Source organism: Vairimorpha ceranae (assembly GCF_000988165.1).
Source record: "Vairimorpha ceranae strain PA08 1199 chromosome Unknown NODE_36, whole genome shotgun sequence".
NCBI lineage: Eukaryota > Fungi > Microsporidia > Nosematidae > Vairimorpha > Vairimorpha ceranae.
The window spans coordinates 1-16,009 of record NW_020169331.1 but is presented as its reverse complement, the minus strand read 5'-3'; the positions used below and the strand labels follow the sequence as shown (position 1 = coordinate 16,009).

Below are 16,009 nucleotides of genomic sequence, written 5' to 3'. Positions count from 1 at the left end.
TAAAACACTAAGTAAGAGACGGTGTATAGAACTATATCTATAATTAGTTATAAAAAGAATAAGATTTTTTATAAATTAATATTTTAAATTTTTATTTATCCTTATTTTTTATGTTTAAAATAAATAAGGCTTTTCTAACTTATTCGTGGAGATGGAAGATAAATGAAGATTTGTGTGGAATATGTCAGCAGACATTTGATCAGATGTGTCCTAAATGCACACATCCTATTGAGTGCAAACCTTGTGTAGGAATGTGTGATCATACGTATCATGTACATTGTATAGCAGACTGGATTATTAAGAAAAGATTCTGTCCGATGTGCCGTGTACCGTGGAGTGTAAAGAGAACATTTGACAGTGCTAATTAAAGAAATAATATTTATAAATTATAACACTCTTCTTCATTTATGCATAATTTAAAATTTTTATTTTTTATCCCCTAAAATATGGCTATTAATTTCGCGTATGATATTGTAGACCCTACGAAAGTCATTAAATCACAACTTGATAGTGCAAGAGTTAGTTTTAAAAAGACGAGGGAGACTGCCAGTACTCTAAGAAAAAGATCTCTTCTTAATGCTATTTCTTACCTCAACAATGTAATTGTTAAAAAAGAGTGTGTACCAATGAGGAGGTATGCTAGGGGATGTGGACACACCAGGCAGGCTAGAGCATTTGGACAGAGAAAAGGAAGATGGCCTAAAAAGTCAGCAGTGGCTATATTACAAGTATTAGAAAATATTAAAGAGCAGGCTACAGAAAAGGGTATTGATATAGAAAAGTTAGATTTGGATCACGTTCAGATATGCAGAGCACCTAAAATATTCGGTAGAGTGTTTAGGGCACATGGCCGAGTAACTCCTTTCAATAAAAGTCCATGTCACATTCTTATAGCAGCAAAGGTAAGAGATATGGAAGTTAATGATGAAAATGATATTATGAAACAAGAAGAATAAATTATTTTATTACTTGATTATCTTAAGTTTAATTTTTTACATATTTTATGTGTTGTATCTTTTTAATATTTTTATTAGGTTTTACTTCACTTCTCTTTTATTTCAATAATTATTTTAAACTTTAAAAACAAAACCCCAATGATTTTCTTGGAAGCCTCTTCAAAAAATATTCTAAAGGAAATTAACAATACTGAGACATCTAAAGATGTAAACGTATTAGATGTAGAAACCTTAAAAATTGATACTACTGTATCTTTAAGCTTTGATATAGACACTGAGGAAAGTACATCTACTGTTTTTAAAGACTACAAATCTTTTACTGATTCTGTGGAAGGTAAAGTAACAAAACAAAAGGAGCCACAATTCAATCCATACGAAGATAATTCAGGAACAGCTGTAGCTATAAAACTTAATGATCTTATTATAGTAGCCGCTGATACACGACACTGCTCTGAAATGGGTATTTATAGTAGAAATACACCTAAAATATACTATATCGGAGATTATTTAGTAACTATTACAGGTTTTTATGCTGATGGGATAGAATTAATTAATATACTAAAATATCAAGTACTTCTTTATGAGTCATTTAATAAAATATCAATTCATAGTCTTGCTAATCTGGCTAGTAAAGTTATGTACTCTAAGAGGCTGTTCCCTTACTACTCATATGTGACTTTAAGTGGATTCTGTGATGGTGAACCATTTGTATATTCATTTGATTGTTTGGGGCACTTTGAAAAAGTTAGTACAGTCTGTAATGGAAGTGGTGCTTCTTTTATACAGCCTTTATTGGATTCACTAATCGAAAAAAAGAACTGGATAGGAGAAAGTCCTGTAGTTGATGAAGAATACACTAAAAGTGTAGTGAGAAAAGCCTTTGATGCTGCATCTGAACGAGACGTAAAAACAGGAGATTATCTTGAGATGTACGTTGTGCGTGAAAATGGTGCAGTTAAAAGTGTTGAAAAATTGAGACAGGATTAAAAAGTTTTAGTAAAAATTGGTTTTTTATTTGACAACCAGTATGTAAATTAAAAAAATACATTATTCTTAAAAACAAAAAATATTTAATTATAAATCTCTGTTGTCATCTCGTTCAGAAGCATTCTGCTTTTCTGGATTGTCATTATGCTTCTTTTCTACAGCACTTTTATTTAAAAAGTTTTTAATATTTTCTTTGCCCAAATAACGCCCAAATTCTTCTTGTAACAATTTTAATTTTTCAGGACTCGAAACTAACTTACTAAAATCGGGAAAAGTTGCACCAAATGGATTATCCCCTTTTAATTGATTATTAAAAGATTGCTTATTTTCTTCTTCAACCGTTTCAGCTGCTTTCTTATTTTCTCCATCAGACGTTTTCTTATTTTCTCCTTCAACTATTTCAGCTGCTTCCTTATTTTCTTCCTCAACTATTTCAGCTGCTTTCTTATTTTCTTCCAATTCAGCCATTTTCTTTTTTTCCTCTGCAGCCAACTCTGCTGCTTTCCTCTGTTCAAAAGACCGAATACTAGAATCCAATATTCCTTCCAATGTATAAGCTTTTTCTACAAAATCAGATCCAAAAACTTCATAATTTTTCCTATTGTCATCTAAAAAAGTTTTACATTCAGTTAATTTTTTTTCAAGTGCATTAGTCCATACTTCATTTCTCTCTTCTTTAACTTTACTTACTTTTTCAATAATATCTTCAAGTTTTCTTATTTGATCCGGTCTTGTTAGTTTATCATTTTTAGTTTTCTGATTTTTATAATCTAGCTCTTTCAAAATAGCAAAAAATTTTTTTACATCTTCTAATTTCAAATTATTAACATCAGGATCTAAATTAATAAACTTTTCAATTTTTTCTAAAGCATCGTCTGATAAAAATTCGAAATATTTACCTTCTTTTGCTTTTATTTCTTGAATTTTACTTATAAAATTATTTTTTAATTTAATCTCTTCTTCTAAATAAAACATTGAGTTATTAAACATAGTATTTCCTTCACATATTCTGGGATCATCAGATGTTATCTGCTTTTTTGATGTAATGTGTCTCGATTGAACATACTTAAGACCACCTTTCAAAATAAATGTATCTTGAATATTTGATAAATTATCCAAATTTAATATCCTATTAATTAACGTGTCATTATAGGTACTAATTAAATATTTTTTTTTAATACCATATTCCGCACACTTTTCCAATATTTTATTCGTAAATTCTGCCATTTGTTTTGAATTTACTGATTCAAATAAATCATTTTTTATTTCATCAAAATTCCAATTTAAATTTTCAATTATTTTCTTTACATCTTTATCATTTTTACTAATAGCTACTTCTTCTTCTGTAGGACGATTAGATACACTAAAATTAATATTTTTTTTTATTTCTAAACATATTCCTGAAATATCTAAAAATAAATCACTATCCTTATAAACGTATTCATCAAAGGTGGGAATAATAACAAGATTTTTATCTCCTCTTTTTTGTAAACTAGATTTAACATGCTTATAAATTATATTATCAAATTGAGACTCACCAAAATTTTTATATTCTTCAGAAAAGAGTGTTTTAATATTCACACTTTTATCACTAGCTGTAATTTCATAAATTGTACAAACAGTCACATTTCCTACTACAGAAATAATACAGTATTTTTGTACCTCCACATCATTAACAAGCATACCTACAACTGCAGACAAAGATGCAGGAATAATTGTAACAAAAGAATCCGTATCTTTACAAACTGCTTTTAACAAATTTAAATTTTCTTCATTATTTTTATAATCTCTGACACTAATAACTAAATTTCTTGACTTTCCTAAAATTCCTAAAATTTTACCATTCATGTCATTTATGCTAATTTTTTTTTCAAAAGAATTTATTTGATAAAAATCATCAGTTTCTTTTAAAATGCTAGACTTGTATTTTTCTGACATTTCAGACATCTCAAGTGGATAGTAAATGGTATCATCAAATGCTCTTAAAGGAATAACAAATCTACTATTAATTAAACTAAGGAGATTCCGATTATAAATGATTTTATTTGTATCACTCTCCGATATCATTTTAGTGACAAAAGATGTGTAATCGATGCTAGTAGTAGTTGACTTAACAAATAAAAATAGAGAAAACAAAAACATCTTAAATTTGAGGGTTAAAAATGTAAAAAATTTATTTAAAAATTTTGATTTCTAAAAAAGGAAAATAAATTTATAAAAATATATTTTAAGTAAAAATAACAATTGAAATATAAAAATTTTTGATCAAAATTTAAATTATAAACTGACGAACAAAATATTTATTAAAAATTTAATTAATCTTTTTTAATGTTTATCGATAGAATACAATCTCCTTTCAATAAATATCTACTGTGACCCGTTTCAATAACAATATTCATATATTCATCAAATCCTACAATGTATCCCCTGTGAATAGTATTTCCTTCTTTTTCATATATTTCTACATTTTTCTTATCTATCATACTTAGATATAATGCTTCTAAAGGTTGTATTTCATTAGTGTCCATCTTTTATGCTTTAATATTATACCCTTAAAATTTCATATTTTTATGATTTGTAAATTCTTTTTAAAATCTTTATGTTTCTTATCCCTTTATGTCTACTATAATTATTTATTTAAATATTTTTTAACCTTTATGTTTGTTATCCCTTTATGTCTACTATAATTATTTTTAACCTTTATGTTTCTTATCCCTTCATGTCTACTATAATTATTTTTTAAATATTTAATTAAACTTTATGTTTCTTATCCCTTACTGTCTACTATATCCTTTATTTACATATTTTTTATACCCTTATGATCACACTTGATGATATTATTTTTTCAAAAGATCTTGAAAATTTTTTTAAAAAATTAGTAAGAAATAATGATATTATAAAACAAATAAGGAATTTTAACCCTTTAAAATTTGAACTGGTTGAAGGATATTTACAAGATCCTAAGGTAATACATGAACTAGAAAAGTATGGAAGAAAAAGTATATTAGAAAGGTATTATAATAATAAGAAATAATGTGTATAAAATGGTAAGAAATATATTATAGGATTGTATACTTAGGGCATTTATAATTAATAAATTTATTTAACATATGCTTATTCTTTATTCTATTGTATTATTCAGTTATTTTTTTATTACTAAGGATTGTTGATTATTTCTTTTTTTTACAAATTTTATAAATATTTAAGTTTTGTCTTTTAATCTAAAAAAATAAATAAATAAATAAATAATAGAACTATTAGGTTTATAATTATTTTTATTGCCTGCTGTAGTTCTTATTACTTAAATTATCAGGCTTAAACTAACAAATGAAACAAATCTAATATAAAATGTTTTAACAAGGCTAAAACCATATAAACCGGATTCAATAAATATAACTGATATAAACACTTCTTTTTCTTTTTTTAAAGTATCTCCTGTTCTGCTCACCAGGATTCTGGTTACAATTTTAAAAATTTGAAATGTAATGACAAATATTAATCATTTTTTATATTAAAGTAATAAAAATTTATTTAATTTTTATTTATTTTATGCAACAAATTTTAAATATAAAATTTATTTAACTTTTATTTATTTTATGCACACAAATTTTAAATATAAAATTTATTTAATTTTTATTTATTTTATGCAACAAATTTTAAATATAAAATTTATTTAACTTATTTTTTATTAAATAAAATCCTTCAAAATGGAACAAGAAAATATAAGAAAACCACCAACTAGTAATAAAAATAATAAAGAACGTGTTTCATATAACATTGTAAACACACAAGAAGTAGAAAGAGAAAAAATAAACAATAAGAATTCTCAGGAGTCAAGTGAAGATGTAGAACTTGAATCTGATTCATTTGACAAAAATAAAATACCAATAACATTTTCTAAAGACAATTACAATCTAGAATTAGCACTTGCTATTTCACATTCATTAGAAAATAAATTTACTAATATTTTAAACCCTTTAGAGATCACAAATTTATTCGAATTCCAGCTTAAAATCCTCATTAAAAAGTAAGTTTGTTTGTTTACAACATGTTTATAATAATTTATTTTGTAAATAAAAACATTATGTTCTACCCTTTTATGTCAAACAAAGATGAAAGATATTTTATAGAAATAACAAAAAAGCTTGAATCATTTAAAAACGCACAAGAGTGGCCAGATTTTATAGCTTTACTTACTTCACTTGATAGTACTATTCAGACCTATTCACTACCTTTTATACCAAAAGTTGAATTTTTATGCAAAAGATTAAATCAATGTTTAAATCCTTTACTTCCTGCGGGAGTGCATAAAAAAGTGCTTGAAACTTATTCAATTATTTTTGATACAATATCTGAAGATGAACTATTAGAAAATTTTGGTATTTATACCTTAGGATTATTAAAGTTTGGCTGTCATTCTAGAATACTTGTAATAAGTACATATCTAGATTTATTAGAAAAGTATATTATTGTATTAGGAGAAAAAATAGATTGTTTTACTATAAACGTGTTATATGGAATATTACCGGCTATAGAATCAGAAGCAAGTGAATGTTATGACAAAGGTATTGAACTTATAAAAAAGTTTAGAGTAGAAATTGATGAAAAAAAGTTTTATAATTCTTTATGGATGATTTTCTTACAAAATAAAGATCTAAGACAATCTATAATATTATTTTTAATGAATGAAAAAATAAACTATGATACAATGATTTCTGATAAACTACTGGTCATTAAAGCACTAAAAGAAGGGCTTAAAAGTGATGATCTTCTAATACTTAGAGGAACCTTAAATTTAATTTTACACATGTTTCCTTTAAAAGAAAAAATATTTTCTGAAAGCATGAATAGTGATTTGTTAGAAGGAATGTTTCTTATCTTTGGGAAAAGGGAACAAAGTCTAAATAAAAAAGTATTTTCTTGGATAAATATTGCAGAAGATGATGAATTTACAGATATAAAAATTGTTACAAAGACATTATTAAGGATTTTAAAGACAAGACGTTTAACTTCACAATTTTTTAAAATTTTTACTACTTTGTCAGATAAAGTAAAATTAACAGAAAAAATTTTAGAAGATTTACTCTTTGAAGTTTTAGTTTATTCTAAAAATTATATTGATGATAATATTGAGGAATATACTATTTTAGAAAGAGATAAACCTTTAAATCAGCAAAATTTAATTGATATAAGTAAAATATTTGTAACAACTGATTTAGACAAATTATGGAAGGTATTTTATTTGGAACTTAAAAACTCAATAACAAGTATAAAGCAAGTTAAGCTATCTAAAAAAGATTATTTGCCTAATATTTGTTTAAGAAATAAAACAGAAGAAAATGAATCTATAAGTAAAATTATATTTCCTGAGAGTCAAAATACAGTTTATACAAGTCAATCTAGAGGATTTAATGAAGAAAAGCAAAATGAAATCGAGAAATATAAAGATGAGAAAAAATTAGAAGCTGATTCTTATGATAGTCATAAAGACCTTTCTTTTAAGATTTTAAAAAGTGTTGATTCTCCTGATGCTTCTGGTGAAATGTATGGTAAAGAGAGATTGCCATCTGATGATCTAGAAATAACAAAAAGTTTACAAGGGAATTTTAATGATTTACAAAAGTTAGAAGGGAATTTTAATGATTTACAAAAGTTAGAAGGGAACTTTAATGATTTACAAAAATTAGAAGGGAATTTTAATGATTTAGAAGAAAATTTTAGTGATCTTAATCTTGCAAATAATCTAACATCAGATAATATTTCAGAAACATCAAAAAATGATATAAGTTTCGATTTAAAATTTCCTCTTGAAGAAAACAAAAGTTCGATCAACTTAAATGATTCAAGCTTGGTTTTAGAAGATCATTTAAATGATTCTAATTATGGAATTAACGAAAACATTTCGAAGAAAAATAATAAACGTAAAGATAAGAAAAAAATTAAGGAAATAAAAGACATCAAATCACCAACAGATGTTTTATCGGTTGTTAATTTTTGCATAAAAAATTATTTAGTGTTTGATAATGCTGTTTTATCCACACATCTTCCACTTTTACTAATATTTGTTCTAGAAAACTACATGTATTTTGATGAAGAAGTTAGATACGAATTTTTAAGTAAAAATATTACTAAAATTATCTTTACAGAACAATCGAGCAAGACGTGTAATAATTTTTTTGAATTGGTTGATGAATTTTACGTACAGGAAAATGCAAGTGTTCTAAAAGATATTGAATCTTGTTATATGTCATTAATATCCAAGTATTTATTAAGGTATTTAAATGATGCAAATTATTGTCTTATATTAGATTTTTACACTAATTTTAAAGAAAATAATATTCTTCAAGACTTTGTTCAACCTTATTTTAATTGGATGATCAAACAATCTTTAGATGTTATGCAAAAATCAATATGTTTTTATGAGGATGTGAACACAGTAAACGGAGATATCCTTTTTAAAGAACTTTGGACACGATTTATTAATGAAGAACAAGATAATGAAAAATCTTATGGAGATGTATGGAATGTTTACAATGAAAATTATAATTCATTATTTAATTTATCTCAAACTACTATTTCGTGCAGATCAGAATCCTTAGAATCAGATATTCTTATTTTAAATAATTGTGACATGTCACAGGATAATAAAAAACAGATAGTTATATTGATCTATGAATATAATAGAATTTTTAAACAAAGATACGAGCGTATACTTATAAAAAAAGTTAATGATCTGAACAAACAGCATATTTGTTTATTTTTATATTTCGTAATGGAGCTACAGGCTGATAATTCACTTTATTTCTATAATATTTTCTATTTGATTAATAATAAGATATCTAATCGTGATCCAATATTGATTTCATTACTTAAATCAATTTATATATTTAAAGGAATATTTTCATTTATCATTGATAGATTTATAAATTCTAATGTAAGAACATTGAATTACATTTTTATTGACAGACCAAATATTTCACAAATCAAAGGGATTTTAAAATTAATTGAAAATTGCTTGTTCAATTCTCAGAAATTTAGACTAGAATTGGTCAGTGAATACTATTGCGTAAATGTACAAGAACTAACAGAAGTTATAGGATCTTTTATGCCTGCATACAAAAATGTTCTTTTTGACATTTTAATTTATATTTTCTTATGTGACATTTCTTACATAAAAGATTCTAAATATTATGATTTACATGAAAGTATAAGAAATATTAAAATTCAGTGTATTAAAATGATACAATTTATGATACAATCAGAAATTATTATAAAAAATGATATTCTTACAGTTGATTACAATAAAATATTAACTATTTGTGAAAAATATAAGAATGATCCAGCTATAATTATATCTATAGGAGAATTATTAAAATTAAGAGATGATACAAATATAATAATGCAATATATTGCATTTATAAATAGTAAATGCTTTTACTATTTCGATTTTCTAACAATTATATTTTCTCTGGATATTAAACAGTTAATAATTATTCTACCTCATATTTTAGACAATTTAACAGAAGAAGGTTATTCATTTTTAATAGCCAATGAAATTATTAATAAGATGTTAGATTGTAATTCGATAAATTTTAATTGGGCTTTTATTGCAAAGATGATGATACAAAAATTTATTAATTTTTACAATGTAACATATGTCAAGCCTAATAAGGAAGATAATAAAGGAATTGCAAGATTTGATTTTCACTTTCAAAATCAAAAAGTAAAAGCAATATCTAAAATATCTGAACTATTTTTTAATACATTCTCTGGATACTTTATTGAATATTTAATTAGTTCAACATTCTCACCACAATATATTATTAATTTATCTTTTAAAGATAGACTGTATGGTGAAATTTTATCATCTTATTCGATAAATCAAAGTAAAGCTTTTAAATTTTTACTTAAATTTGATTCAATTTGCTTAAACGTAGGATTACTAGAGTTTTTTAAAAAGTATAAACTAACACTCTATCAAATAGTCAATTATAGAACTTTTACTGATGTAAATACGCTTCTTTACTTGTTAAAATTATTTTCAATATTGCCTGATGAACATAATCAATTCTTAACAATAATTTATCAAACAATAATGCACATGCAAAGGGGAAATTTATCTAAATCTGATAAAATTATTTTAATAGAATTTCTGAGTCATTTGGAATACAATGTAAAGATTAAAAGTGCACTTCAGACTTTTTTAGGATTTTTATTTGATCTTTTAAAAACATCTGATAAAAGCATGAAGGTGTTTATAATTGACATTTTAATTATTTTATCTGAAAATCCTACGATTACTATTCAAAGCATGAAGCTTCAATTATTAGAATATTTAGGTAGTAATGAATTTTTTACATTTAAATTGAAAGAAAAGGGTTTTTTATATAAAAAATTGTTAAATTCAGATTTAAATATTATGGATGAATTAGTTTACAAATTAGAAAGTAGCTTTTTTGTGTCACAGGTTTCGGATATCAATAATAAGTGTAATGTGCTAAAAAGAATAGCTTTTTTAATATTTTCAAATAACTTTAATCAATTCGCAGGATTTAATTCAAAGTTTATTGAAATGTGTGTAGGTCTTTTACAACACATTTCAATTAAAGTTAGAAAACAAGCTTGGTTTCTTGTAAAAATTTTATGTGTGAAAATTGACCACGGAAAATTACTACCGTTATTTCCTGTTATTTTTACAGAAATATTGACATTTATAAAAACTAATTCGTTAGATAATCCTGAATATTTGTTCATTGTGAAATTATTAGATGTATTGTTTTTTTTAGATAGCAATGAAACCTTTGAATTTAAAAATATTTGTCTTGGTACAGAAATTAGTCAACGTTCTTATGATTCCACAGATAATTTTAATGGAACAAAAAGTAAGTCTTTACCACTCTTTTATAAATTGTATAAAAAGTTAGTAAAAAATAATGCTGAACCTACTTTTAACAGAAGACAGATTTTAACAAAAAGAACACTATTCTTTTCCTATAAGACTGTAAAATCCGAGGATATGCTTAAATTTGTAAAATATTGTCCGTACTTTTACAAGATGCAAGATATTAAATCTTCAGTTAATGATATTGACGTGTTAGAGAAATTAATAGTTAGTGAATTTCATGATTAAAATTCTTCTTTTACAAATCTATTCATTCTATTTTAATATTTTTTTCATTTTTCTTTAATATTTTTGTGCTTTTACAAATCTATCAATTCATTATTCTTTAGATTTTCCAAATTCATTCTATTTAAATATTTTATGCTTTTACAAATTCATTCTATTTAAATATTTTTATGCTTTTACTAATTTACTCTTCTTTAATATTTTTATGCTTTCACAAGTATTTTTTTTATTTTTCACCCATAAAATGGTAAGTGAATTTTTTTATTTTTAATTTTAGAGTAAAGGAACAGCAAGCTTTGGTAAAAAGAATAAGAGAAATCATACATTATGTAAAAGATGTGGTAATATGTCTTATCACAAGCAACTTAGAAAATGTGCATCATGTGCATATCCGGAGCCTAAATGGAGAAATCCTGGGTCTATAAAAGCCAGAAGAAGAAATGCACTTGGAACAGGAAGAATGAGATATTTGAAAAAAGTTATTTATGAGCATAAACATGGAAAAAAAGTTAACCCTATTTTAGCTAATTTTTGGAAGACTATTAGACAGAATTAAATTATGATTTAACTATCTATTCTTTTGTTTGGTGTTGTGTCAATATTTTTTAAAATAAATTTAGTAAAATTTTAAAATAATAATATTTACTTATAAATTCTACTTTTGAATGTTAGTTTGTTAAATCATAAATAATACTTTTGTACTTATAAAACAGATATGTAAAAGCTATCAACTCAATATTGCTGATTGATATGTATACAGCTTTATTGTCATAGTGTTAAAATTTTGATATCTAAGTATTTATTTTAGTATAAAATATTACTAATATATCGATGACAAGTAATATATATAAAGAAGATCTTTATTCAAATAAGTGATGAAAATTTCTTATTAATTTATATCACAGTGTTTTAAAAAACATTATAAGTTTAATTAATCTTTTTGCTATATTTTAAGTTTTAAATACTGTTATTGTAAAAATAAATTATTTACACTGTCATTTAAATATTCTTAGCATTTTATATTAAAAGTATTCTGTATATTTTACTTTTTTTAAATCTATAATTAATATTTTTATCTATTATTTGCTAATAAACTTATATTATATTTTTTATACCCCTTTTATGCAGATTTTGTTTTTCCTTATTCATCATTTATGCACAGTCTCATATAAATTTACTAAAATAACAAAAGATACCGATACTTCTAAATATCAATATTTAGGAAAGAAAGATAAAGTAAAATTTTATATTGAAAGGCAAAGTGAGAAACTAAACTCTGTTCCTCTTCCACAGCAAATCGATAAACTAAAAAATTTATCTATAAAAATTGAGAAGAATAATAATGTGTACGTTATTAACCCACTAAAGCACTTTAAAGTGGTGATAAATGATACTACATGTCAAAATTTAGGGGAATTTGATCGTATGAAATTTACTAATAACTCTATTGTTTGTTATTACAAAAATGGAGATGTATGTGATAAATCTAAGATAATGTTTGTAATGGATGAGGGTGAGCCTAAGATAGAAAAGTATTTCTCAGGTGTGGCGTCTTACCTTGTATTTAAAGTTACCGGTCCTTTTCTTGGAGAAAAATGCGAATTGAAAATAATTTATTATTTAAAAGAAAATGAAGAAAAAATAAATTTAGAAGTTGAAGATACAATTCCGTCATTTATAAATTATTTAAAACAAAGCTATGCCAGTAATAAAGATAAATAAATACAAAATATATTTGTAAAAGTTTTACTGGTCATATTAAATATCTACATACATTTCCGTAATAGTTTCCTTTAAAATCATTTTTTACTTTGTTTAAATTGATTAAATTACTTTTTTCTAACAAAACATAACCTTTTACACACTATCTTTTATTAGATTTTTTTTTTGTTTTTTTACCCCCTAAAAATGTACCTTCCTCTTTTCATAAGTGGTTTTATTATCGGGGTATCTGGAATTTTTTTTTATAGAAAACGTGTCGAGCGTGATGAAAAAGTTAAAAAAACGAGATATTTACAAAAGAAATATAAATCTACTACATTTATATACCCATCTGTATATCAAACAATAATACTACTAGAATCAAATGAAATATTTAAAAAAATGTATATAATATTAACTCTTAAGAAAAATTTTTGTCTGTCACAATTATTATTTAGTGAACAGAAAGAGTTTGTGATACTAAAAGGATATTTAAAGAAGAAGATACCAAACTTTTATATAAATAATATAAAACTGGGAAATATACACTTTGGCAGTCAATTTTGTACAAAAAGTCCTAATATAAGGAATTATTCATGTTTCGGAACGATTACAAAAAAAATTGAAGAATTTTGTTACAAATACGATTTTGCGCATTTTTACGGGTCCTATTGGCCAACAGATAAAAAGTTGATTAATTTATCACAAATCGGAGATACTACTATTTTTTTGCAATGTAATATTAGGCTATTAGATGATAAAAGTTTTATTGAAGATTTTTTCTCATGTTTTACTGACATACAAGATGAGACATCTAAAAGATTAGAATTAGAAAAAAATAAACTAAGGGAATATATTGAGAAATCTAGAGAATATGAAAAAAAAGACTTCGTTGAAAAACTTTTAGATGATATCAATAAAAATGCAAATAAGGATGTTATATTGAAGAAAAAAGGTAAGAAGAAAAGTAAAAAGTAAATTATATTTTATCTATGATATATTAAGTACTAATTTTTTTTATTTTAATAAAACAATTAAACAAATTGTTTTATAATAAACTGTATATATTAAAAAATGTTAGTTTGTAAAATACATACATTTATTGCTCTATCAGACAATAATACAGCACATTTTTCTTTACATGTAGTATAACTATTAAATTAGTTTTAAAAATAAATTTATATTAAGATTGTAAAATTTTTATTGACTTTTAAAATATAAAAAGTATTTATGTAAATTTTAATAATATTTTATGTATACCAACAAACCTACTTAAATATAATTTAGTAAAAGTAGCAAATAAAATTTCAGTCTTTGCTTGAAATAAACGCTTATATTTCTACAAAAGACAGAACAAAACATTTTTAATTTCTCATCTATTAACAATTTTGCTGTTTATTTTTTGTTTTTAATAAAAATTGGTATATGTGACACAAAAGCTAGTCAAAACTAATCAAATTAAACAAAGTTTTAGAAACTCTTGACATACATTCATGGAACAAATTGTTAGTGAATAACATTTTAACATATTTTAACAAATAAACACATTTTAAACATTTTTTCCCGTTTGTTTTAAATTTATAATTTTTTATTAAAGGCTAATTAAGGTTGTGTATAAAAAAGTATAAATTTAATATTTTTTTTACTGCATGAAATCAACTACAAAATGTATTTATACATTTAAATGTCAAAAGTGTTGTAATTGCCTCATTGAAAAATCTATGAGGTTAGTTCTTATATCTAATAACAAGATAAAACTTTTTAGTACTAATTATCGGACAGGTAATATAAAAAATCAGGAATAACATATAGAACTAAATCTTGCTTTTGCTTGATATCAAATGTCATCGAGAAATATGTAATATTATACTAGGATATACATCACTTGTTCCCTGTAACTTATGTCTGAAAAATAAAAAGGGTGGGCATTTACGGATGTTTAGTTTGAAAAAAGTTTATTATGATGTTATTCTACAAGGAAATGGTTTATTTATTTGGAAAATAAATGAGTATAATGACGCAAAAAGCCAGGAAATTAAAATTCAATAAAAATTAATCAGTTAAAGTAAAAAAAAAGTTAAAGTTGACATATTAATTTAAGGCGTTTCACTTTAAAAATATTAAAAATTCAGAATTTTGTAAAGCATGATTGTTATTGTTAAAATTTTTTTTTCTAATTTTTTCTTCAAAATGTTTCATTAAAAAGCTTTTTTTGTGTATCATAAAGACGTTAAAGTTTTATAGGTTGAAGTTGTAGACACTTTTACACTATTTTTTTTACAATAATATATTGTAAAAATACATTTTACAGGCCGTTTAAACGAAAAAACGCAAGCTATATTTGTAAATTCAAAAAAAAGATTTAATACCGCAAAAAATTATTTTTTAATTTATTTAATAATTTTTATAGTCACGATAAAAAACACGCCTCAATGTTTAATAAAATTTCTGTATTTCTTTTGTATGTTCTAGACATAAAATTACTATTTTATTAAAGTACCCAAAAGAGTATCATATGTTAAATAGTTAAGATCAATAGAGGTTATTTTTAGTAGTATTTATGTCTTCAAGACTTGTTTTATAGCAACAGAGACTTCACTTGCAAGGGTAAAATTTATACACAAAATGTTCATATAGCGCTATTTAGCTATAAATAGAAAATACCTTTACGTACAACAAAAAATACAAAAGCTAGAAAATGGTTTTTATAATTTTTACCTTTGAAAATATAATTTTCGGGTTCCGCATTATACGCGGTGAATCAAATTGATGTCGTCAATGACAATTAAATTTACTTTGTCTTTAAATCTGCTAAAGTAGATCACAAAAACTTTAAAGATTTTTATTACAAAAAAATCCAATTTCTTCTACATAAAGGATTTTTAGCATGCTAAATTGTAGCGCATATTTTTAATATTTATGTTTTTATTTTCTTTCCTTTCTTAAATGTTTTAAAAATAATTTTTAGACTCAAATACTATTTACAATACACATTTCTATATTTTGATAAATATTATTGTTTCTTTATTGCAAAGAATAATTTTTTTGTAAAAAAAAATATTTTGAACTTTTTACAATACTTGTAAAATTAAATATTTTTAATTAAAATATTTTCCGCTTTAAAGAAGGTTTCTAAACTTTGCTTATACTATTTGTTAAGAAAAACATAAAAAGTCTGGTATATTTTCAATATTATGACCGTTAAATTTTAGCACCAATTACAAATATTATTTTATGT

At 23.9% G+C, this 16,009-nt stretch overlaps 10 protein-coding genes and 1 pseudogene across 10 annotated transcripts; 10 read left to right on the top strand and 1 right to left on the bottom strand.

Annotated features, from left to right (window-relative positions):
• Nucleotides 1-110: 110 nt before the first annotated feature.
• AAJ76_3600015899 (anaphase promoting complex subunit) lies at nt 111-368 on the top strand (the record flags this gene model as incomplete). The annotated part of the gene is made up of 1 exon (XM_024475310.1): nt 111-368. The coding sequence occupies one exon, from the start codon at nt 111-113 to the stop codon at nt 366-368; it is 258 nt and encodes an 85-aa protein (XP_024330738.1).
• Nucleotides 369-446: 78 nt separating this feature from the next.
• On the top strand, nt 447-956 carry AAJ76_3600015563 (60s ribosomal protein l17; the record flags this gene model as incomplete). Its single annotated transcript, XM_024475309.1, has 1 exon — nt 447-956. One exon carries the CDS (start codon nt 447-449, stop codon nt 954-956), a length of 510 nt encoding a protein of 169 aa, XP_024330737.1.
• Nucleotides 957-1,094: 138 nt separating this feature from the next.
• Nucleotides 1,095-1,943, top strand: AAJ76_3600014915 (proteasome subunit beta type-1; the record flags this gene model as incomplete). Its single annotated transcript, XM_024475308.1, has 1 exon — nt 1,095-1,943. One exon carries the CDS (start codon nt 1,095-1,097, stop codon nt 1,941-1,943), a length of 849 nt encoding a protein of 282 aa, XP_024330736.1.
• An 87-nt stretch (nt 1,944-2,030) lies between these two features.
• Nucleotides 2,031-4,085, bottom strand: AAJ76_3600011925 (hypothetical protein; the record flags this gene model as incomplete). The annotated part of the gene is made up of 1 exon (XM_024475307.1): nt 2,031-4,085. One exon carries the CDS (start codon nt 4,083-4,085, stop codon nt 2,031-2,033), a length of 2,055 nt encoding a protein of 684 aa, XP_024330735.1.
• A 676-nt stretch (nt 4,086-4,761) lies between these two features.
• On the top strand, nt 4,762-4,977 carry AAJ76_3600011248 (hypothetical protein; the record flags this gene model as incomplete). The annotated part of the gene is made up of 1 exon (XM_024475306.1): nt 4,762-4,977. One exon carries the CDS (start codon nt 4,762-4,764, stop codon nt 4,975-4,977), a length of 216 nt encoding a protein of 71 aa, XP_024330734.1.
• Nucleotides 4,978-5,650: 673 nt separating this feature from the next.
• On the top strand, nt 5,651-5,974 carry AAJ76_3600010359 (hypothetical protein; the record flags this gene model as incomplete). The annotated part of the gene is made up of 1 exon (XM_024475305.1): nt 5,651-5,974. The coding sequence occupies one exon, from the start codon at nt 5,651-5,653 to the stop codon at nt 5,972-5,974; it is 324 nt and encodes a 107-aa protein (XP_024330733.1).
• A 17-nt stretch (nt 5,975-5,991) lies between these two features.
• Nucleotides 5,992-11,073, top strand: AAJ76_3600010018 (dopey-like leucine zipper transcription factor; the record flags this gene model as incomplete). Its single annotated transcript, XM_024475304.1, has 1 exon — nt 5,992-11,073. One exon carries the CDS (start codon nt 5,992-5,994, stop codon nt 11,071-11,073), a length of 5,082 nt encoding a protein of 1,693 aa, XP_024330732.1.
• A 343-nt stretch (nt 11,074-11,416) lies between these two features.
• AAJ76_360004593 (60s ribosomal protein l37) lies at nt 11,417-11,626 on the top strand (the record flags this gene model as incomplete). Its single annotated transcript, XM_024475337.1, has 1 exon — nt 11,417-11,626. The coding sequence occupies one exon, from the start codon at nt 11,417-11,419 to the stop codon at nt 11,624-11,626; it is 210 nt and encodes a 69-aa protein (XP_024330731.1).
• A 566-nt stretch (nt 11,627-12,192) lies between these two features.
• On the top strand, nt 12,193-12,792 carry AAJ76_360003817 (hypothetical protein; the record flags this gene model as incomplete). The annotated part of the gene is made up of 1 exon (XM_024475332.1): nt 12,193-12,792. One exon carries the CDS (start codon nt 12,193-12,195, stop codon nt 12,790-12,792), a length of 600 nt encoding a protein of 199 aa, XP_024330730.1.
• Nucleotides 12,793-12,978: 186 nt separating this feature from the next.
• Nucleotides 12,979-13,749, top strand: AAJ76_360003031 (hypothetical protein; the record flags this gene model as incomplete). The annotated part of the gene is made up of 1 exon (XM_024475325.1): nt 12,979-13,749. The coding sequence occupies one exon, from the start codon at nt 12,979-12,981 to the stop codon at nt 13,747-13,749; it is 771 nt and encodes a 256-aa protein (XP_024330729.1).
• A 671-nt stretch (nt 13,750-14,420) lies between these two features.
• Nucleotides 14,421-14,820, top strand: AAJ76_360001589 (hypothetical protein; annotated as a pseudogene).
• Nucleotides 14,821-16,009: the final 1,189 nt, after the last annotated feature.